This window comes from Stenella coeruleoalba (assembly GCF_951394435.1).
Source record: "Stenella coeruleoalba genome assembly, chromosome: 13".
Taxonomy (NCBI): Eukaryota; Metazoa; Chordata; class Mammalia; order Artiodactyla; family Delphinidae; genus Stenella; species Stenella coeruleoalba.
In genome coordinates this window covers 71479682-71504657 of record NC_137159.1, presented here as the reverse complement: position 1 = coordinate 71504657, position 24976 = coordinate 71479682, and the positions used below count along the sequence as shown (strand labels likewise).

Here is a 24976-nt window from a genome sequence, read left to right as displayed (position 1 = left end):
CTGGCCACTTAATAGAAATCACATAAAGGAAACACACTGGAAATAGCTCACAGCCTCACTCAATTAATACTTCTCAATAGATTTCATATAAAAAGTAAGATTTGAGGAGGTTTTTATGTTAAAAAGAGGATTCTTCCAATAAAAAAATGGCAGGCTATTTCAAACCAAGAAAGGTTCTATAACTAAAGTTTCAGCTCTTGGACAAAGATAACAAAGCAGACCCCTCGCACTAGGCAACAGAGCAAACAACAGGAAGAAGGGAGGGAATGCAATGGTTAAAAGTGCACTGGCGGAAGGCTTAAATGTGTGCAGGCCATGTGAGTAATACAGGGGCCAAAGAGAGGCAGCAGAGGAAGCTGCACTAAGGAAGCTCACTCGAGCATGCACACTACTGGTCTGCCAACACTTTGGATATCCTATTTCCTGCGCCTAAAATGCTAGTCCCCCGACTCTCTACCAGGCAGTCTATTTATCCTCTAAGATCCAGCTCAAATGACACCTCTCCTGTGAAACGCTCTCTTACATCCTCAGCATTAGTCACTTTCTCATCCGTATTAATCACAGCACTTTTAAACCACCATTCACTGAGATTATGTGACCTATACTATGGGCTCTTTAAAGACATGGGACATGTCTTCTTGTCTGCATTCCAGTGTCATACTGAGTGCCCAGAAGATATGTGACTCAGGAAATATTTGAGTCAATGAATCAATCTAAATAAATCATGACTGAGGGTTTATGGGGAAGAGAGGAGGAAGAACAAGAGGGAAAAATTAGACCACTAACTGCTACATTCACTGAACAAAGCATACCACATAAGTCTAGGTTAGCCCTGTCCTCATATACGTGGGGCTCATGCTCAGTTTCAAGACACCAGAGACAACTTCTTCTTTCAAAGAAAATCAATCCTTCCCTTAACTACCGATATATAGCTTTACTCTTGTAAGTCTAAGAATAATAACATTTTCTGAAAACACAATACACGCCCTTCATGCAATGTGTCACATACAAATAAAGTAACATTAAGGGAACATTTCCTCACAGTTGGCTCCCCACTGCCCTTCATACTGCAACACAAACCCACTTTTGTTTATACTCTATGTTTGCAGTACATACACAAAGGGTACTAATTTTAGGTGTACTGATCAGTGGATTTTTACATGAGTATGCACACATGCAACTAACACCCACCTCAAGATACAGAATGTTTCCAGCACCCCGGAAGGTTCTAACATGGTCCCTTGTCCAACAGAGTAACTACACTATTCTGATTTTTATCACCATCAATTCAGCTTCCTGTTCTTCAACTTCATATAAATGGATTAAATATTATGGATCTTTTGTGCCAGACTTCTTTGACTCATGCAACATCTGTGAAATGATCCAAGTTGTTGCATGTATCAGCAGTTCATTCATTTTTATTGCTGCAAGGTATTCTGCTAAAGAAATACACCACAATTTATGTATCCAATCTCCTGTCGATGGACATTTAGGCTACTTATTTTTTGGATGTTGTGAATGAAGCTGCCATGAACACTTCTGTACATGTCTTTTTAGTCCACTTCTGTTAATCTGAAAAAAGAAACTTCTTCAATGCAAAATGCAGGGCCCAAAGAAGTTCATTTTTTCAAATATGAGAATTGTCTGACTTTATGTTAATCTTTTTTTTTTACTTTATGTTAATCTTAAATACTATAGTTTGAATATAATTTCACAGAATCTAAGATGCCATTGATTATAAGATACCCCATTATTTTAAGTAACACTAAGAAGGAAAAATCACTGCCAAAAAAAAAAAAAAACATGACACAATGCTAAGATACCACTGATGATAATACACATCCCAATTTCAGAGATGTTAAATCCCAAAAAAAAAAAAAAAAGATTACTTAAGAATATAGTATAGTTCCACATAATTTAACAAAGTTACAGAAATTTATAGTTCTTATATAATATTTGATACATATATAGTACAGTTGTAAGTTATGAAGTATACTAATAAAAGTCACCCATTAAACTACTATACAACTTAAGAACTAGATCATTACTAAATTCTTTGAAGCTATCTGTGTTCCCTGATTTTATCTCCATGCCTCCCACAGAAAAGGCAACTACTATACTGATTTTTTTGTGTATAATTCTCGTTTTTTTTAAAGATTTTACCACATAGATATGTATCTTTAAAGAAAATATTGCATATTGCGTATTAGCTTTTCCAATCAATTCCAAAAGTTTTATTGCTCCCTTGCCCCAGTGCACAACTAGAGACCCCATACTCCTATTTCATATACTGCTTTTCATCCTCCAAACATGTCGTGTACTTTTTGCTCTTAGGATTTCTTCCTTGTCACCCTCAAATGCCCTCACCTTCAATCTCTATCTGAATCCTAACTTTTTTCTTTCATGATAGGGCTTCAATGCTCCCTTCCTAAAAGATGTTTTATCTTATTTCTTCAGTATTAATATCTCCTATTCTATGTTCCCTAGCACTTTAAAGCTCTATTATTTTTAAACACTCATTTTACTCTGTCTAAACTATAATTCGTTGTTAAGTGAAGAGAGAGGCAAAAGTTAGAAGATGGGAATTCTACTTGCCTATTACCCTCTGTTTATGTCCCCCTTCACTATCCTCAATTAGTGAAGTTTGGATGTTTGTTCTAGCATGGACTCAAATGTTCTATGGGGATCTCAGGTCAGGTTTTATGGCTACATTTGGGTTGGAGCTTTAAAGGGGAACAATGCTCACATGAGGTGTTCGGAAGGACAAGCAGAGAAAGAACCAATGAGGAAGGAGACTCTCAGGGAAACTGAGCTGAAGCTTAGTGCTATACTCTCTTATCACATGAAGTTCTCCATTCACTGCATTGGAGGATGAGGTTTGACCTTCTCAAGGGAGAGGTCTTCTTTCCAAAAAGCTGGGTGTGCTCAACTTGATTATAAGAACTTTGAACTCTTACACAACTTAAACATTATTTGTATTTATCAAATGCCTGCTAAATTTTTTGGATGTTAAAATTTTAAATGAGCTACAAAATACAACTTCAAATAAAATTTCTTTAATAAAAGTCCATATAAAATCATAACTCTCTCACATTCTTAAGCACCGTATGCCACTTACCTGAGAGGTATCCACTCATGCTTTTGTCAAGACTATTAAATTTTTGCCGATATTTTAATCTTGAAGGCTGAGGAACTGCCCACTCTGAGGTCCCAGTCTTGGGTGAGTTCCCTGAGAGGGAAGCAGTTGAGGAAGTTGAGCTGTAACAAAATTTATTTAAAATTTTTGTTACTAAATAAAATACGTTTAGTTAAGTCACAGACAATAAGAATCATACCTTCTATAATATAACAGTAATTACTTTTATACTTGATACTGAAAAAATTCAATCAATTATCGTTATTCTTAGGAAAGCAAATACCATATGAAGTACAAAACGACCATATACCAAGAACCTACTATGTGCCAGGCCCCACATTGTGCTAGGGTTTTCACAAATATTATTTCTAATCCTCATGACAAACTTAAAAAGTATTACTGTCTCCATCCTTTAGATGGACAAACTATGGCTCAGTGATGTTGAGAAAAACAAGGTCACACAATCAGTGAGTGTTTAAACAAGGATGCAGACATTGTTCTTCTGGGTCATTGCTTTAAAGAGTATTATTGTGATTTATACGAGTGGTGATGAATGAACATTGATGCTTTTGTGCTTTCTGAAATTTTAAAGATACTCAATCAGCAGCTTTTGCTCGAGAAATAATAATGTACAATGATTATGAGATGTTTTGAGAAATATTTTTGAAAGAAAAATGTAGCTTTGTGCAAAAAATTGATTGATTAAAAATACAGAATATTTTTAGTTTACATAAGATATATTTTTCAAAAGTAAAATACCACAGACAGTTAATAATTCTTAAATAAAATTATTTTATGTGAATTACAAATAGTAAATTTACCAAGTGTTTACATTTGGCCACTATAAAGTAAAACCTGGATAAGCTCAGAGCTTTAAAAAAAAAAAAAGTCTTTTGTTAAATACTCCTTATTGAAAGCCTAAAAAGTTGGAAGTTTTAAGTATTCATACCTACTGGATCCTAAATCAATCAGAGACTGGGCTTTCTGTATACTAGCACCACCAAATCCTCCCATCATCAGACTGTAAGACGACGTATGAGGCAATGCTAAAAAAAAAGAGAAAAGAAAAAGGTTCATACCAAACAATTTCACAAAGTATGAAGGAAATCTATCTATTGGGATGCAAATATAAGTTTCTTCATAATAAAATACCGAGTCATCAGAAACAAAGCACTTACTTGAAGAAGAATAAGGAATGGATAAAGGCTGAATGAGGCTGGCGGTTCCATTTGGTAATGATGAAGTGCTAACAGAAGGCACTAGGGGAGCAGGCATCATTAGGGGAGGACGGGTGGTCCCTGAAGTCGCAGAGGACAAGGGAGTTGCTATGTGTGCGACCGGAGGCAATGACTGAGGAAGGGACAGATTGGGCATGCTTCCCATTCCTAAGGACAAAACAGAACACATTCCCCAGTGCTGCTAAACCAATTATAAAACACATGACAGAAAACAAGTTCACAGTACAGTGAGCAACTGCTATGTTACAGAAACACTGTTGGCAAACTAGTTTTAAAAAGTTCACTAAAGCAGCTTGGACCCAGTGCAGTGCAGGAGGTAAGCTACTGCTTTTAATATCAATATTCTGACCTGTGTGAACTAAGCGAATGCCTACTAAGGAGTTAAAAATTCTCTTCTAGTATCATGAATAAAACTAAAGAGCCTTTTCCAACTAAATATTAGTATCCTCAATGAGAGAATGTATTACCTGATCAAATGTGGGGTTTTGTGTAGGGATAATAAATACAGTGCTGTTGAGTTCACACACACACACACACACACACACACACACACACTCCCCAAACTCTCCCCTCCCCTGTAAAGGATGTTCTAAATACTGCATACTTTAAGAGAACCATTTATGCACACACACTATGTGCAAGAAGGAAGCATGCCACGTTTCACTTTTCTTATATGTAACACAATACATATGGATTCAAGGACAATTCTTTAAAAGGAACAAAGTGATGACTCATTTGTTTACTAACTGCAGAATATGAAGTACACTATATAAATACGGTTACACAAGGATTTGATGTTATCTCTAGAATTCACTGCAATAGTGAAAGAATTTAGTATTTTAAGGTCTAACATCTAGAGTGGAAGAACATGTTTCTGATACATAGACATATCTAATTGAATGTTCTGTTCCAATGAGTGCTTCTCACAAATAATAGGAAAATGGCTAATCAAAATTAATGGAAAACTAGTTACCTCTGATGAATATGCAAATTAAATAGCACGAAGTCTCCAACTTTTAGCCCTAAATTTAGCTGGCTAATTAACCTTTAAATTAAAGAAATTTCTACTTATGTATAACTTTAAATTACCCCCCAAATGAAACCATTTCGAGTTTAAATTGTTCACAGTTTTGTTATGCATACAGAGTATAGAGGAAACTAATTAAGAATAGTATTTAGGCTCAGCTATAACTAGCAGGATCATATAATTTATCATCCAACTGGGAATTATGAAAGGGAACACTAACCAGACTAGATGCCAGGACAACAGGCATAATCACAACTGTCCCTGGAAAACTGGGACACATGGACTCCCTAGCTATGACAGCGAACTTAACATTTCTAGTCTCAGACATGAAAGTTAACTTGGAGTCTGGGGACTGTCATTTTATGCCAACAAATCCTTTTCTGATTCTCAAATATTATGCCTAGGAATCAAGTTTAACTATCAAATGCATCTAATTAAATTAATAAACACATACCAAAACGAGCAGAAATTAATGGAGAGAACATAGGAGGTTGTTTCATAATAGGGGGAAGAACCACGGGCAACTGTTGGCCTTGAAGCTTTAGTTTGATGAGTTTCATAGCTATGGAGAACTCTTGCTGATCCATCTTCCCATCCTTGTTCAGGTCTGACAAAGCCCTAAAAGGACAATGAGGGCGGTAGATTTGTTTTGTTTTGATGTATTGAGCTCCCCTGATTTTAAGAGCTCAAAGTCACTCTTTTATTCAGGATGGAACAGGGCCCTCCTCACAGAACCTGACAGCAGATCAAACTAATGCATCTGCTACTTAGTTTGGAGGGTGACAGATTGTTATTCAGGGTCAACATTACTTTTGAGGAGGATGATAAAATGGAAACAACGACATAGCATTTACATGTAGATCATCACTTAATTAAATATGTGTATGTGTATAACAAAACACTAAAACCTGTACATTAATATACACTGACCAAAGATAGTATCTAATAAAATACTATCAGTCTATATAGTATCTAGATACCTTTGGGATGAATTCCACCAGTGCAGATGGAAAGAAATTATACAAGAGTATAACCACTGTAAACAATTTATTCATTTGTTCGAGTATTTACTGAATGCTTGCTACGTGCCTGGCACTCTGCCAGGCATGGGGATATTCTGAATGGAAAGAAGGATGGAGTAGGGGTTGATGTTTATTGTAAATACATTAAAAACCCAAAACCTTAGATATTATAAAGAACAATTTCTTTAAGGTAGGAATAAGGGAAGGGAGGGCTAATGTGGGGTTTATAGATGATGAAATAAATGAAACAACTACAAAATAACAGAATGAAGATCAAGACTCTTGCCAAATTGTAAAGAAGTGTTTTTTTTTAATAGAAAAGCACTTAGAAATTTCCTTTCCTTAGAAATTCTAAGGAAATTAGAAATTTATCCTATAGAACAAAACCCCAATTGATTTTTAGTCATTTACTCAATAAAATTTATTTTCTAAAAAGCTGAAGAAATACTCTTATTTTAATTTTTTGCGGTACGTGGGCCTCTCACTGTTGTGGCCTCTCCTGCTGCGGAGCACAGGCTCCGGACGCGCAGGCCCAGCAGCCATGGCTCACGGGCCCAGCCGCTCCGCGGCACGTGGGATCCTCCCGGACCGGGGCACGAACCTGTGTCCCCTGCATCGGCAGGCGGACCCTCAACCACTGCGCCACCAGGGAAGCCCAGAAATACTCTTATTAACAACAGACTACAAGTAAAAACAACTTTATGTTAACACTAAGTATTAAAAACAGAACAAAGTCAGACTACCAGAAAGTTAAGCTCATCTACAAAAGAAAACATTTTACCATATTTCAGCTAAAACAGGAGCTGGCAGGCCTGACTGTAAGAAAAAGGTACGTGCTTGATCACCTGAAGACAATAAAAAAAAAATCAAACAGCGTATTAGTAAGTGGAATTACTTTGATGCCTCTGAATAACAATAATGGCCAATAATAACAATGTTATTGATTTATTTTAATTACAATTATTATTTTTTATAAATTGATTGTTGATTGATTGATTAGCTGCATTGGTCTTCTTTGCTGCACGTGGGCTTTCTGTAGTTGCAGCAAGCAGGGGCTACTCTTCTTTGTGGCGCGCGGGCTTCTCATTGCGGTGGCTTCTCTTACTGCGGAACACAGGCTCTAGGCGTGCGGGCTTCAGTAATTGTGGCACACAGGCTCAGAAACTGTGGCTCGCGGGCTCTAGAGCATGGGCTCTAGAGTGGAGGCTCAGTAGTTGTGATGCCCGGGCTTAGTTGCTCCGTGGCATGGGGGATCTTCCCAGACCAGGGCTGGAACCCGTGTCCCCTGCATTGGCAGGAGGATTCTTAACCACTGTGCCACCAAGGAAGTCCCTAATTACAATTATTAAAGAAAAATTATTTATATTACTTTAATAAGACTTAGAGGTTTTAAAACAAAAATGTCACAACTGAAGTTATATATGCATTAATCAGTGATGAAAGATTACATTATTCATCTTAGTTTTTCCTCATAATTAGGGTCTTATTTGATAATACACCTATCTAATAAAATTTATAGTTAAAAACACTATTCCCTAGAAGAGCTCTAATTAAAAAAAATACAAGGTTTGGGAAAGATACTCCTCATGGGTGTCTGATATGTCTGATATGTCCTGCTGTGTATGCCAAGAACGTAAGATCCTAACTGCTCTTTACCTGGATCATGTCTCAGAGTTGGGTTTGCAGTGAGCTGTCTTGAAGGATGAGGTAATGTTTCCCTCTGGGACAAAGAATAAGCTTGCTTACTGCTTGCTGAAAAATGGTGGGTTCCCTGAAGTCCAGTGTTCCTCTTCTATAACAACCACCGCATGTGCAGCATCCTTCTGGCCCCTCTGCCTGGCCCCTATGTGACTCAAGGGACGAGGGAAATGGACAGAAATATGCCGGTGCTCATGCTACCAGCTGTGACATTAGAAAGAGTGTCCTTGGTCTCTGACTCAGGAATTCTGGGTCTTCTGCCAGCATCCATGAGACAGTAACAGACCAAATTATTACCTTGTAAGTAGGGTAATCAAATCCCAACCCGGATACCAGGTAAGGTAGTTTTTATTACTGAAGTGCAAATAACATTAAACTATAATGTTTAAGAGGATGGACTCCAAAGTCAGACTGAAAGGTTTCCAAGCCCAGATCACCACTAACCATCTCTTGGCAAGTTACAGAACACCTCAAAGTCTCAGTTCTATCATCTTTAAATACAGACAACGACAGGGCAACGTCACCGGCTTGTTGTGAAGGTTAAAGGAGATAGTACATTTAGTATAGTATCTGAAATACAGTACAGATTTGGTAAATATTAGCCATTATATTTACTACTACTGTAAATAAAGCCCTAAGGTGCTTTAGCATAGAAAAGAAAGTTTCACTTATAGAAAAAAATTTGAAAGACACACCTAAATTAATCCTCTTTTGGTTCTGGGGGACTTCTTGCAAAACAAGGGCTATAGCATCAACAATCAATGCTTATAAAGCCTCCCAAAGACAGAGGGCTAAATGTTAGGAAAACAGATTCCAGAAAAAAAAATTCTAGATTATTTTCAAGAAAACTGATCTGATATATATATTTCTACTAGGTTTTAGTAACACTGATCATTATACTAGTATCTGGCACAACATATTAAGAACACATTAATAAATTTGCTTAGGGAAAAAAGTCTCAACTACCTTGAGAAATAAATGGAAAACTTTCCAGATATAAGGTTAAAATGTGAAACTGGACAATTAAAGTTTAGGATCAGGAAAAGATCTTCTATTATGCCAAATCCAAAGACAACAAATTAAGATGGTTCCGGGTAAAATAAGAAAGTCACATTTTAAAAAAATTCTAGAATTCGGATTGATATGAATTTTATCATTAAATAATACAAATTGATGGCAGTCAAATTAAAACTAATTATAAGATACTACATGAAAAGGAGCATAATTTACAAATAAAATATAAACACAAACCTGTTATGTAACCTCCTGAGGGTTTGAGGTTATCAAACTGCTTGTCATGCTTAGTCCGTTCTTCAGAGGTAATAGCCCACATGTTTGGCCCTCCTAAAACATAAATGAAAGAAAAAGATTTTATAATGTATACACGAGAATACTTAAATACAATTCCAAAATGTAAACAAGAATCACAAATATCCATTTAATGACAGTACTTAATACTGAAGTGACACAAAGAGGAAAGCTCTATCATAACCATACATAGCATGGCCCTAAGGCTTTTCACTCACTCACCCAGTTAACATCTACTTGAACAATTACTGTGTACAACTCACTGGAAGTGGGCAACAAGCTAAATACTGGAAATGAAAAGATGAATAAAGTATTATTCCCATCCTCAAGCAACTCTTACTCTAGAAGATGACTACCAGCATTTACAATGTTAACCTGTGAAGCATCCTAAGCAGAAATACATACAAAAAGCTGTGCTAGGGCTTCCCTGGTGGCGCAGTGGTTGAGAGTCCGCGTGCCAATGCAGGGGACACGGGTTTGTGCCCCGGTCCGGGAGGATCCCACGTGCCGCGGAGCGGATGGGCCTGTGAGCCATGGCCGCTGAGCCTGTGCTCCGCAACGGGAGAGGCCACAGCAGTGAGAGGCCCGTGTACCGAAAAAAAAAAAAAGCTGTGCTAGTACTGAGTCAGAAGCATCAATGATGAGCTAACAGGAAAGGTAAGACCAAGGCACAGCCTTGAAGCTTGGCTTTAATTTTGCCATGTGAAGAGGTGGGATAAGGGCATTTCATACAAAAAGGGCATAGCATGAGAAGTCAAGGCATGTTCAAGACACTGCAACTGCACTGAGTAGACTAATAGCTAAAGCACCACATGAGTGTGGGAAAGTTTGCAGTACGCAGGCCTCTCACTGTTGTGGTCTCTCCCGTTGCGGAGCACAGGCTCAGCGGCCATGGCTCACGGGCCCAGCCACTCTGCGGCATGTGGGATCTTCCCGGACCGGGGCACGAACTCGTGTCCCTTGCATTGGCAGGCGGACTCTCAACCACTGCGCCACCAGGGAAGCCCCATCTGGTACTTTTTAAAGTAATTTTTCAATTTGAAATACTTTTAGATTTACAGGAAAGTTGCAAAGATAGTATGGAGTTTCTGTATATCCTTCATCCAATATCCACTATGTTAACAATTTACATAACCACAGCACATTTGTCAAAACACATAAATTAACACTGATATACTACTACTGGCTAAACTAAATACCTCCACCAGCAGGACTAGCTGGTGAACCCCAACACAATTAGACTCTGGGTACTGGAAACAGCACAAATCTTTGTTACTGAGGATTCTGCCAAGTGGAGCCTTTGGCAAAGGGAAACAGCCTCCAGATGGGTCTGCTTGATCTAGGCAGGCCTAGTGACTCTCTGGCCTGATAGTCCCATTTGGGGGTGGGTCAAACTTAAATTCCACAACTAACAAGGTGAGAAGGACCCCCAAAAGCCTTGCTTGCCAAATGGAAATGGTATATTCAAGAATACAGGACAGCCTTGCCCCAACGGCATTTTGGCTTTATATGAAAAAGTGGCAGGCAATCCTCTGAGGGGAAACTTTATTCCTACTCCACTGTCTGAAGCAAAGCTACTGGATCAATGAGGTTCCCTGAAATGCCTCAGCCTGGTTCACTAATGGTTTATAGAAGCTGAAGCTGACAGTGTCCACTGGGCTGCCATGACTGTTCAGCCTCAGAGCTATGCAGAACCAAAAGGAGAGACAGCATTCTCTTCAGTGGGCAGAACTCAGATTCTTGGGCTGTTGCCAGTGGCCCAGCTGTTTGGTTTGCCACTTGGAAAATTACAACTGACAGATTAAAGGTAGCCTCTTTGGGGCTGCAAACTGAAAACAAATTTTAATTGCTAATTGAATGGTCTGGGTCACTTAATGTAGCTACCCATGGCAAGAGTCCATTCTCTAATTTAGACTGAAATCAAGCTTCTGATTAAGTCTGACCCTGTGTTTCTGATGCAGAGGATACCACTGCATGCCAGACTTAATGATTCCTGTCTGGGAGGTCTCACTGCACAGGGCACTGCCCTTTTTTGGCTCTTGGCAGATGGACTACATCAAACTTTTGATCTCCCCCTAGGGCTACTGGTGGTTCCTCAAGCTGCTGACACTTTTTCAGGTTACCAATCGGCCCCTCATGTCCATACTATTGCGGCCCTTGAAAGTAATCTGTGTCATGTTTTTAGCTTTCTAGACTATTTGCACTGACGCTAATGAATCATTTATCAGAAAAGCTGTTCAACAATGCACTGATGATGTCTGACTCTGCTTCCATAACCTCCTCCTGGTTCACCTTACTCCTTAAACTCAGACAGTTTGGCCACTGAATGTGCTGTCCCTAAGAAAGGGATCATCATCGCCTCTTAGCTGGTTGGTGCATCCTCCAGGTGGCAGCTCAGCTAATAAGGGACCTAGGGGAGTCAAAGTTAATTCTGGTTAGGGTTTACAAAAATGTCCCTGTCCCTCTTGCACCTAACACTTCTAGATCACTAGAAGATAGTGAAGTTATAGCTAAATGGAACACCGAGATCTTTTGGCAGTGGAGAGCAACGAGCAGGCATCTGAAGAGACATACCTTAGACCCCAAGAGGTATGGGAGTGGGAGAAGCATGACCTTTTCTCTTTCAGAACTGGCCCTGGAGCCTTCTTCCCTAAGGACAATGCGCTGGTGTGGCTCTCCTAAACTGCTGGAAGCACCTTAAAATTTATGTGACTCTGAGTCTGCCATCCCCAACCAGATGGCTTTCACTACCATCTGATCCTCATCCACTCTCAGTCTTAGGCAGGCCATGTGCACCTGAGTCCCAGGGGTATGGATTTCTCTGTTCCTGCCCCTCCACCCTGGGGCATCCAAACTTCTCCTTGTATCTGTGATTAGTCTTGGGAAGCACTTTCCTGCTGGTCCACCACCAGTAGTAGGAGTAATACCTCTGCTTGGTATTGGTATAGAATCTTAGACACAAGGTTTCCTTCCCCCACGCTCAGGGGTAGACAGGTTTTTCTTCTACTCTTACCCCAGCAGCAATGTGTCTCTGCCTGTGTCTTTGGGGTGAGTCTTTAACTGACCCACTCTCAGTGGCTTAAGGTTTTTACTTAATAGGAAAAAAAGATGCAAGGAAATGCATGGTATTTCATGTTTGTCTGCCTACAGCTGCCTGCAACTGAGGTGGGGGCTCTTTCTGGTCTCTTGCACAGCCTCCATCTTTCTCATGAGCACCCAGTTAATGCCCAGAGGAACCAGCTTGTAAGTATAAACTCCCATTGTGTCTACAGCCCCCAGTCATTCCAGACCAACATGCTGGCCCTCACTTGTCTTTCGGTAGTTCATTGAAATTTTATCTTATTTCTGTAACAAATGCCCTACTTAGAGTACTGTTTGCATCCATAAAGTTTGAGGTTAAATTCTGTGGAGAACTGCTCCAACTTCATTGGAGTCATAGAAATCCTTCAATTTGCCATCAGTCCCATGTTCTACCCTGCATTCCAGCCCCCTTTACTCAACAGCTCTACTGAAAACATCAGTCCATTTATTTATCAAACATGACTCTCCTATGCCTATGTTGAATCCAATCTAATCTGCTTCATAATTTCTAGAAACTTTCAAAGTTTTTGGTACACCGACGGTGACGTGATTTCCTAAAGCTACCTTGGATTTTTTTTTTATGTTCTCTTTGATAATTTAAATAGGATCCAGGAAGAGAAAGGCCAATAACATAGAATTAAATCACTATCTTGAAACAAGACTTAGTTATGAGTGCATATTTCAATAGGAACAACAAAGAAGCTCCAGAGAAGAAGGTGGTATGAGAGGCCTAGAAATATTCTATGAGGCAATTAAGGAACTAAAGATATTAAGCCTGAATAATCAATCAAAGGTTAAGGAAGAAAAAGTAAAAAAAAAATATATATATATATATCCCTTTTAAAAATCACACTAAAATACAAAAATACTTATGGATAAACCTGACGAAGGAGGTGAAAGACTTATATGCTGAGAACTAAAACACTGATAAAGGAAATTGAAGATGATTCAAAGAAATGGAAAGATATGCCATGCTCTTAGATTGGAAGAATTAACATTGTTAAAATGGCCATACTACCCAAAGCAATCTACAGATTTAAGGTGACAGGGATCAAATTACCCATGATATTTTCCACAGAACTAGAACAAATAATCCTAAAATTTATATGGAACCATAAAATACCAAGAATTACCAAAGCAATCCGGAGGAAAAACAACAAAGCTGGAGGCATAACCCTCCCAGACTTTAGACAATACTACAAAGCTACAGTAATCAAAACAGTGTGGTATTGGCACAAAAACAGACACATGGATCAACAGAACAGAATAGACAGCTCAGAAATAGACACACACCTATGGTCAATTAATCTTCGACAAAGGAGGCACCACTTCCCAGCAAGTGGTGCTGGGAAAGCTGGACAGCCGCATGTAAATCAATGAAGTTAGAACACACCCTCACACCACACACAAAAATAAACTCCAAATTGCTTAAATACTTAAATATAAGATGACACCATAAAAATCCTAGAAGAGAACATAGGCAAAACATCCTCTGAAATAAATTGTACCAGTATTTTCTTAGGTCAGTCTCCCAAGGCAATATAAGTAAAAGCAAAAATAAACAAATGGGACCTAATCAAACTTATAAGCTTTTTAAAAACTCTTTATTTTATATTGGAGTATAGTTGATTAACAATGTTGTGTTAGTTTCAGGTGTACAGTACAGAGATTCAGTTATACAAATACATGTATCTATTCTTCTGCAAATTCTTTTCTCATTTAGGTTGTTACGTAATATTGAGCAGAGTTCCCTGTGCTATACGGTAGGTCCTTGTTGGTTACCCATTTTAAATATAGTAGTGTGTACATGTCAATCCCAAACTCCCTAACCATCCCTCCCTCCCACCAATCCCCCCTGGTAACCATAAGTTCGTCAAACTTACAAGCTTTTGCACAGCAAAGGAAACCATAAACAAAATGAAAAGACAACCTATGGACTGGGAGAAAATATTTGCAAATGATACAAATGACAAGGGCTTCATTTCCAAAGTATACAAACAGCTTATACAATACAGTAATAAAAAATAACCCAATCAAAAAATGGGCAGAAGACCTAAATAGGCATTTCTCCAAAGAAGACATACAGATGGCCAATAGGCACATGAAAAGATGCTCAACATTGCTAACTATTAGAGAAATGCAAATCAAAAACCTACAATGAGGTACCACCTCACACTGGTCAGAATGGCCATCATTAAAAAGTCTACAAATAAATGCTGGAGAGGATGTGGAGAAAAGGGAACCCTTCTACACTCTTGATAGGAACGTAAATTAGTGCAGCCACTATGGAAAACAATATGGAGGGTCCTTAAAAAATTGAAAATAGAGTTGCCATATGATCCAGCAATCCCACTCCTGGGCATATATCCAGATAAAACTATAATTCGAAAAGATACTCACACCCCAATGTTCATAGCAGCACTACTTACAACAGCCAAGACATGGAAGCAACCTAAAGGTCCACTGAGAGATGAATGGATAAAGAAGATGTGGTATGTATACACAGCGGAATACTACTCAGCCATTAAAAAGAATGAAATAATGCCATTTGCAGCAACATGGATGGACCTAGAGATGATCATACTAAGTGAAGTAAGTCAGAAAGAGAAAGACAAATACCATATGATATCACTTATATGTGGAATCTAAAATATGACATAAATGAACTTATTTACGAAACAGAAACAGGAAACAAACTTATAGTTACCAAAGGGGAAAGAGGGTGGGAGAGAGATAAACTAGGAGTTTGGGATTAGCAGATACAAACTACTGTATATAAAATAAACAACAAGGTCCTACTGTATAGCACAGGGAACTATATTCAATATTCTGTAATAAACCATAATGAAAAAGAATATGTATATATATATGTATAACTGAATCACTTTGTTGTACACCAGAAACTATCACAACATTGTAAATCAACTATACTTCAGTTTAAAAAAAAGATTAAAGAAGACATGGTAGCAACTCTAAGTGTTTCTACAAGTTGTTATGCAGTATACGAAGTGGTTATTTGCCTTCCATACATGAATTAGGAAAAGGACCACCATTTTGAAGAAAGTTAGGACTGTATGAAGAGGGAATCAACCCCACCAGAAATTACTCTTTTGTTACCAGAGGTGTTAAAACAGACAATGGTCTACTAAATCTGAAAATGTCTGAGGGTCTCTTAAGCCATGAAAAACAAACAATGATTTTATGATCCTTTCCATTTGCTCTGAACATGAGACCCAGTCTCAACTCACTACCCCCAAATACATCTCCACCCTCTTCCTTTCATAGCTAAATGGCAGCAGTGGAGCATAAAGGAACACAGTGGAGATTCTGCTCCTGTGTGCTAACCAGTTTTGTGACTTGAGCAGGCCTTTAAACTTCCTCACCCTTTGTTTCCTTACCTAGGACTTGTTGTAAGAATGGTGTATGTAAAGGTGATTTCAAAAGTATAAAGTACGTAGCAGGCAATACTTGACTAGCCAATGTCCTACACCAGAGATACGCAACCCCTGGCTGAATCACCTGGGGAGCTTTAGGAGACAAAACCTATTCCAGCAGACCAAGTAAAGCAGAATCTCTGGGGAATGAGGCACAAGCTTCACAGTTTTTAAAAAGCTCTCCAGGTGATTCTTTTGTGCAGCCAGGGTGGGGAAACACTGTCCTATACAAACCAGGTTTGCACCTTGCCTCCTCTTCTTTCTATCACTCCGCAGAATATTCTGCTCCACCTCTACCCTTCCAGCCAACTCAGGACAACTAGCAAATAATGCTGTCCAAAGGCAACAACTGGTGGCTGTCAAAGTGAATTATGTGGTCTGTTTCTCCTAAGGATGCCACAGGCATCTTGCAATTCTATCCTGTTAAAAGATGAGTTAATCTCTTCTTACTTTTTCTCATAGAGATATACGCAGATCTTTTTTTAATCCCCTTTACCCTACTGTTCTCTCAACTCTTGACCATCTCAGAGAAACAACCTTCCCTCTCTTATCATTTGCTTTTAAAGTCCAACAACATTAGCAGAGTAATAGTAGTACTTAGTAGAAGAAGCAACTACTATTTACTATTACTTTATACCAGCAACCATGCTAAGCATATTAATATTACGTTTAATTTTTACAACAGTTCCGTGAACAAGGTTTACAGAAGTTACAGACGAAAAAAACAAAGCTAGGGAAGTTAAATAACTGGCCTAACACCATATAGCTGATTCAATTTTTAGCTAGAATCTTCCTGTACTTTAGAGTGTAAGTCCAAAGTTTCTGCTCTTAACTATTACACCACATTGCCTCCCTGACTACTTTGATATTTATTTTACTTTAGCAGTATTATGTTTGTAATTTAAAAATGACCAGCAGGGGCTTCCCTGGTGGCGCAGTGGTTGAGAGTCCGCCTGCCGATGCAGGGGACACGGGTTCGTGCCCCGGTCCGGGAAGATCCCACATGCCGTGGAGCGGCTGGGCCCATGAGCCATGGCTGCTGAGCCTGCGCGTCTGGAGCCTGTGCTCCGCAACGGGAGAGGCCACAACAGTGAAAGGTCCGCGTACCGCAAAAAAAAAATAAAATAAAATAAAAAAGACCAGCAACAAAATGTAAAGGAGATACATATAAATTGACATTTGAATATAAAAATATGTGTCTCTTTTACATGTCAGAGTAACCAAATTTTCCCTTGGAATAATGTATCTTAAAACATTGGCGGGGGGGAATTCCCTGGTGGTCCAGTGGTTAGGACTCCATGCTTCTAGCACAGAGGGCCCAGGTTTGATCCCTGGTGGGGGAACTAAGATCCTGCAAGCTGCACAGCATGGCCAAAAATAAAAAAATTTTTGAACACTGATTATATAAAAAATATGTAGAAAAATGTTAATCGTGATACTATTATTTACTATTTAACAAGAAAGAAATCTATACAAAACAAAAACCAAGAACAACAAGAATGCTGGTAGTGTATCCCTATCTCAGAAAAGTAAATTCTTACAAACGCCATATACATAACATCCTCTTTCTCATCCCATGACATATGTTCCCTTTACTTGGACTGCCATTCATATCAGCGTCTTCCATTTCAAACTTTCTCTTTCAAGGTCCAGGACAGGTGTCACTTTCTCCAGGAGGTCCCTGACACCTGCAGGTCAAATTAATTGCTTCCTCCCCTGGATTCTCAAGAGACTTCTCCATGCTTCTATAGAGCACTTAAAAAGGTTCTGTAATTGTTTGCTATCCATCTGTTCTACCAGACTATGAGCCCTTGGAGGACAAGAGCTTTGTGTGTTTATCTTTCTATGCTCAGAACTGGCAGAGTACCCAGCACAAACACTTAAAAATGTCTGGAAAAATTGGAGTAGAGAAAAAGCAGAGAGGTAAGATCAGGACTTGGGGAAAGACAAGAGTCATTTACAAATCTTTCTGTTGTCCATCCTTCACATATAGTTATATCAGCTTTCTGTGGAGGTCTTTAAAGCTATATATTCAACATGGCTAATAATCACCTATACTTCATTTCTGATTACCTTTTCAGTTTACTCAGCTTCTACCAACAAGAAACCAAGTATGTTTAGGTATGTAAACTCAAACATATTTGCTGACTATAGTCCATAAAAATTTGCCTTACAAAGTTGTTTACAGGAATGCATATCACTGAAATATAGGTGCCCACTATAATTTTTTTTGTTTTTTTTTTGGTGCTACGCGGGCCTCTGACTGTTGTGGCCTCTCCCGTTGCGGAGCACAGGCTCCGGACGCGCAGGCTCACCGGCCATGGCTCACGGACCCAGCCGCTCCACGGCATGTGGGATCTTCCCGGACCGGGGCACGAACCCATGTCCCCTGCATCGGCAGGCGGACTCTCAACCACTGCGCCACCAGGGAAGCCCTGCCCACTATAATTTTAAACACTAGATGGATTTAATATTTCTAAGCCTTAAATGAGTGGATTTTTTAAAAAAATCTATAAACATCCTCTCTTAAAGACAAGATTTAAGATTAGAGTTAAAAATAAAGAAACAGGGAATTTCCTCGCAGTCCAGTGGTTAGGACTTGGTGCTTTCACTGCGGTGGCCCTGGTTTAGTCCCTGGTCCGGGAACTAAGATCCCCATAAGCCTTGCATTGGGGGTGGGGTTAGTGGGGGGGGGAGGAAGGAAAGAACAGATGTACTGAAGAACTAAAGACCTAAAATAGCTAAACCTACACACTTTTAAAATAAATACCATACACATGGTAAAGAAACCCCTACTTTATTAGTTTATCATGAAATAAATTAACCAATCATGAATCCTGTGACTAGGAAGGCAAGTAGTGTGGCTACAGAACTGATTTAATACTGTATGACTTTGGAAAAATGATGCTGATGATAAAAAAATAATGACCACAACAAAAAGGATTACAAAGATGGAAGCAACTCACCTTTATTGAGCCCTATTGGTCAGGGACTTCAAATACAGTAACTCACCGACTGCCACCACTACCTTATATATAAGGTACTACACTATTACCCGCATTTTACAGATGAGGAAACCAAAACTCATCGTGGTAAAGGAACTTGCTCAAGGTCACACAACTAACAAGTGGCAGAACTGAGATTAGAACCTAGGTAGCCTGAACTCTCTACACTACACTGTCTCCCAGTGTACATAGATAAGATGCTCACATTCTCTGTACCTTGATTGCCACCTCTATAAACAAGAGTATTACCTAACTCCTCAGGGTTGTTGTAAATACTACACGTAATATGTAACATATCCACACTAAAAAACACTAAATATCATTTTTTATCTATTAGACTGACAAAATAACAATAGCTAACATTTAACAAAACTTACCATGTGTCAGGTACTTTTCTTAAGAGTTTTACATGTATTGTTTCTATTAAGTCTCACAAGAATTCTATGAGGTAACTATTATTACTATCACTGTTTTTCAGAGGAGAAAACAGAGGCATGGCGAGATTAAATAATTTGTCCAAGGTAACAAAGTCGGCAAATGTTAAAGGCGGGATTGGAATCCATGCAGGCTTAATTAAGGGTCTTAATCTGCACCTTGATGATAATTAAAAAGAAACAGACCTACAGATATGTTGTCAGTTGATTTCAACAAAAATATCAAGATAATTCACTGGGGAAAGAATAGTCTTTTCAACAAATTATGCTTAAAGAACTGGACATCCATTTAAAAAAAAAGAATCTCAAACTTGTACCATATACAAAAATTAACTCTAAATGGATCATATCTAATGTACATGTAAGGGCTAAATTATGAAACTTCCTGAAGAAAGCAAAGAAGAAACTCTCTGTGACTCTGGTTAAGGCAAGACTTTTTAGGACACAAATGGCACAAACCATTAAAAATTTTTTGATAAATTGAACTTCATCAAAATCTAAAACCTCTGCTCTCATAAAGGCAGTGTTAAGAAAATGAAAAGACAAGCTACAGACTAGGAGGAAATATCTGCAAAACATATGTGATAAAGGACACATATGCAGCATATCTAAAGAACTACAGATTCGACTCAATAAGAAGACAATCCCTGCTTTCAAAAATGCGCAAAAGATCTGAATAGACACATCAAACGATACACAGATGGCAAATAAGCATACGACAAGATGTTCAATGACACTGATCATCAGGGAAGTGAATACAAAAACCACAATAAGATATCACTACATGCCTATTAGAATGTCTGGAATTAAAAAAAAAAATGCTGGCAAAGATGCTGGGCAACCAAAACTCTCACACATTGCTGGTGGGAAGGCAAAGAGATAATTTGGAAAAGTCTGGCAACTTCTTATGAAGTTAAATATACATTTACCATAATAACACCCCAACAATAACCCTTGGGGATTTACTCAAGAGAAATAAAGACCTATTTCCAGATAAAAATCTGTCATTTGATGGTTATAGCAGGTTTAGACATTATGTCTAAAGTTCCAAAACCTGGAAGTAACCCAAATGCCTTTTGCAGATGAATGGGTAAACAAATTGTGGTACACATTTATACAATGGAATACTACTTGGCAAGAAAGAGAAATATATGCAACGCCATGGATGAATCACAAAAGTATTCTGTTAAGTGAAAGAAGCCACAAAGATACAAAAGGCTACCTATTGTGTATTTCATTTATATAATATTCTGGAAAGACAAAACTATAGAGACAGAAATCTGATCAGTGGTTGCCAGTAGCTAAGGGTAAGGTGAAGGGACAAAGGAAAATTTTAGGTGATGGAAATGTTCCATATCCCAATCTACACGGCTATATACATTTGTCAAAACTCATCAAACTGTATTAAAAAGGGGTGAATTATATCTCAATAAACCCAACTTAAAACAAAAATATAAAGCCTCTAACACATGCCTGTCACATGGAGAGTGCTAAATAAATCAGTTTCCTTACTCAACCCAATCCCAGGGAACAACATAATTAAGGAGAAGGCAGAGCATTAAAATCTTTCTCAGGCTTTTCTTGTGATAAAGGTACTTTTGCCAGAAAATACTGAAAGTGAGGCCTTTTAGTCAGAAACCTTACGACTATTTTAAGTCTGAACAGTCTGGTTGGGGAAGCTTGAGCTGCTCTAACATACATCATCCCCAGGCAGTGACAGACTGCTATCCTAAGACTACAGAGAAGTCTGTTTCAGCAGAAGGGAATCTGTGTCAATCCTTATCACATTATAACACTTTCTTATATACTACTATCTCCTCACCTTTCTTTGGGTACCTGTTTTTGCAGTGGCCAGCTCACCCTATCTGATAATGCTTACTGCTTAGTTCTTCATGACTCCAACCAGCAACCTTGACACCTTCATATATTGTACATTCATTCAACAAACATTTATAGGGCACCAATGTGTGTAAGGACAAGTAGTACAAAAATAAAACGACCCCCTTAAATAAGCTCAGAGACTTTCTAATATTTAAGGGACACCACAAGCCAAGAGAGTCACACACAACAATCATGATTAAATATTATCAAGATTAATGTTACTAACAGAATAAAAATGTCCTAAGTCATATGAGAATAATTTTTAAGTAGTATTCAAATAATCTTCAATTCTGAACACTTCCCCAAAGATGACCATATTAAAACATGTTATTAACGCACTAGAATTTTACAGAAAGGAAAAGTCACATAGAAATAAGAAAACTATGAAATATATGTAATTCAAAGCCAATTTTAAAATAGTTGATCCAATTCTAGCTTTCTTATTTAGAATATATACTAACAGAACCTTTTAAAGAGCCAACAGTCTATTATTTTGAACTTCAAGTAAAATATATCCTAAGGTTAATCTACATTTATTCATAAGTCTTATAGAAAGGCAGGAAAACCTAAGTTTTGGGGTTGATGTTTTCAATATTTCCTTAAAGATCTAAAATCTTTTACATTGTCTGATGATCACCTTAGAAATCTATTACAATTCTATCCACTGCCCCCCAATTCATCACTAAATTGAGAATGTGGTATTTTCATAAAGATTTCTGTCGCTTAGTCTCATCTACTGGCTCTGTCAAATATGTTCTTATTGTCTATGTAGCAGGAAAAATACAGGTTTACAGAACATCCACAGTATGCTAGATCCCATGCAATAAGTAGTGTCATCCCTGTTTTACATATATAGATATACATACATATGCATATGTTCATACACACACACACAAATAAGTTCCACATGGTTAAGCTGCATAGCTGGGTAGTGGCACAGCAGTATTCTAACACATAGTTCTGAACATACATGATTCAGAAAGGTTATATCCCACTTGTATGCTATAAAAATTAAATGATATCAGAAATAGTCTTCATTGGTACATTTCTCCAATTCAAAGTAAGAGTCAAATGATATATATTGACCCAGTACTAACTTAAATCTCTAAAACACAACTGGAATACTGGTCTAGATAGAACTGAAGTCTCAACTGTAGGGACCTGAGTAATAAATGCTTGGGTGGTTATATGTGCAGTACAACACTACAGCTGATTCTACAGGTCCAATGCTTAACAAAAATTTCTTAATTACACAGTTGAAAACAGTAACAAGCTCTAAAATTCTAAAAAGGTAATAAAGCTCTAAAATTAAAAATGGTATTTTTTTCCTCCTAAAGCCACTAGCTGTTGCTTTTCTCTCCTTCTCCCTTCTCTCTTCCACATTTTAGGCAGAGCCACTGTCATGGGCTTCAGCACTTCGTACTCACATAACCAGTCTTTAGTACCTCCACAATTTTGAGGCTGAAACAACCCACATTACACTACAATATGAAATGGTAGCAACATGTATCTGAAGTGGCCTCTTGCCTATCACCTTATGGCTCATATATCATGCCCTGTGTATTTAAAATTTCATTAAATTTTTGAAAAGCAGAAAGCAAACCTACCATGATTAAGGAAGGCTTTGGCAAGGATGATTCTGCTGGTGCAGAAGACGTCAGAAGTAAAAATCACAAATGGTTAAAAATACAATGCAATGATCTTTTTTAGTTTTGTTAAGGAGATGGGAGGCGAAGCAAACAGACTAAGAAAAGAATATCTGTTCAACAGAGCTTTCTGAGATGTATGTGCATTGTCCAACACAGTAGTCACTAGCCATACATGGCTTTGAGCACTTGAAATGTGGCTGTGTGACTGAGCAACTGAATTTTTTACTTTACTTAACTTTTATTAATTTAAATTTAATTTTTATTAATGTAAATATAAATTTAAATAGTCACATGTAGCTAATGGCTACTATATTAGACAACACAGCTCTAAGAACCAAAAAAGTCTAAAATGTCTGTGGTTAGTCTCAGGATGATAAAGTAGACATGGCAAAATTTGAAGACTATGTCAGAAGTATTTAGACAAACAGCCTGGTGTAGGGAGGGCACTTAGAGACAAGTTCCAATGGTACTGGGCATGAAAAAATTTTAACCCAATCAATAACTGAGAATTTACTAAAGGAGCAAACACTGCTTTTGAAGGCTCTGTGCTATACATGGATGCTTATTTCAATAAGATCTTAAACCTTGAATTGGACTTAAATTAGATATATACAAGATTATCTTCAATATTTTATAAACTAAGTAGGAGGATAAGTACCTCCTAAGTACTACAGTCTGCATTAGCTGTCAATTCTTCAGAAGTTTAAAAAAACTGACAATTCTGCAGCCTGTGGAAGGAAAACCACATTCACAGAAAGATAGACAAGATGAAAAGGCAGAGGACTTTGTACCAGATGAAGGAACAAGACAAAACCACAGAAAAACAAATAAATGAAGTGGAGATAGGCAACCTTCCAGAAAAAGATTTCAGAATAATGATAGTGAAGATGATCCAGGACCTTGGAAAAAGAATGGAGGCAAAGATCGAGAAGATGCAAGAAATGTTTAACAAAGACCTAGAAGAATTAATGAACGCCTAGAAGAATTAAAGAACAAACAAACAGAGATGAACATACAATAACTGAAATGAAAAATACATTAGAAGGAATCAATAGCAGCAAAACTGAGGCAGAAGAACAGATAAGTGACCTGGAAGACAGAATACTGGAATTCACCGCTGCAGAACAAAATAAAGAAAAAAGAATGAAAAGAAATGAAGACAGCCTAAGAGACCTCTGGCACAACATTAAATGCAACAACATTTGCATTATAGGGGTCCCAGAAGGAGAAGAGAGAGAGAAAGGACCCAAGAAAATATCTGAAGAGATCAGAGTTGAAAACTTCCCTAACATGGGAAAGGAAATAGCCACCCAAGTCAAGGAAGTGCAGAGAGTCACAGGCAGGATAAACCCAAGGAGAAACATGCTGAGAGACAGAGTAATCAAACTGACAAAAATTAAAGACAAAAAAAAATTATTGAAAGCAACAAGGGAAAAACAACAACATACAAGGGAACTCCCATAAGGTTAACACCTGATTTCTCAGCAGAAACTCTACAAGCCAGAAGGGAGTGACATAATATATTTAAAGTGATGAAAGGGAAGAACCTACAACTAAGATTACTCTACGTGGCAAGGATCTCATACAGATTCAACAGAGAAATCAAAAACTTTACAGACAAGCAAAAGCTAAGAGAAATCAACACCACCAAACCAGCTCTACAACAAATGATAAAGGAACTGCTCTAAGTGGCAAACACAAGAGAAGAAAAGGACCTACAAAAACAAATCCATAACAATTAAGAAACTGGTAACAGGAACATACATATCAATAATTACCTTAAACATGAATGGACTAAATGCTCCAACCAAAAGACACAGGCTTCCTGAATGGATACAAAAACAAGACCCATATACATGATGTCTACAAGATACCCACTTCAGACCTAGGGACACATACAGACTGAAATTGAGGGGATGGAAAAAGATATTCCATGGAAATGGAAATCAAAAGAGAGCTGGAGTAGCAATACTCATATCAGATAAAATAGACTTTAAAATAAAGAATGTTACAAGAGACAAGGAAGGACACTACATAATGATGAAGGGATCAATCCAAGAAGA

General features: G+C 38.0%; 1 protein-coding gene across 14 annotated transcripts in view; it reads right to left on the bottom strand.

Annotated features, from left to right (window-relative positions):
- The window catches only part of ITSN2 (intersectin 2), a 159217-nt gene that overhangs the window by 102221 nt on the left and 32020 nt on the right, over window positions 1-24976 (bottom strand). For 11 of the 14 annotated variants that reach the window (XR_013831102.1, XM_079941152.1, XM_079941154.1 and 8 more), the window contains 6 exons: window positions 9373-9465; window positions 7205-7268; window positions 5856-6019; window positions 4315-4521; window positions 4086-4182; window positions 3119-3258 (listed from right to left, as the gene is read on the bottom strand). Coding sequence is in view for 13 of the 14 variants with exons in the window: in XM_079941152.1 (XP_079797278.1) it covers window positions 3119-3258; window positions 4086-4182; window positions 4315-4521; window positions 5856-6019; window positions 7205-7268; window positions 9373-9465 (765 nt within the window). In the remaining variant the exon portion in view is untranslated. Of the gene's footprint in view, window positions 1-3118; window positions 3259-4085; window positions 4183-4314; window positions 4522-5855; window positions 6020-7204; window positions 7269-8079; window positions 9467-24976 lie in introns of those variants that run through there. The other 3 variants (XM_079941159.1, XM_079941158.1, XM_079941148.1) reach the window with 2 other exon arrangements.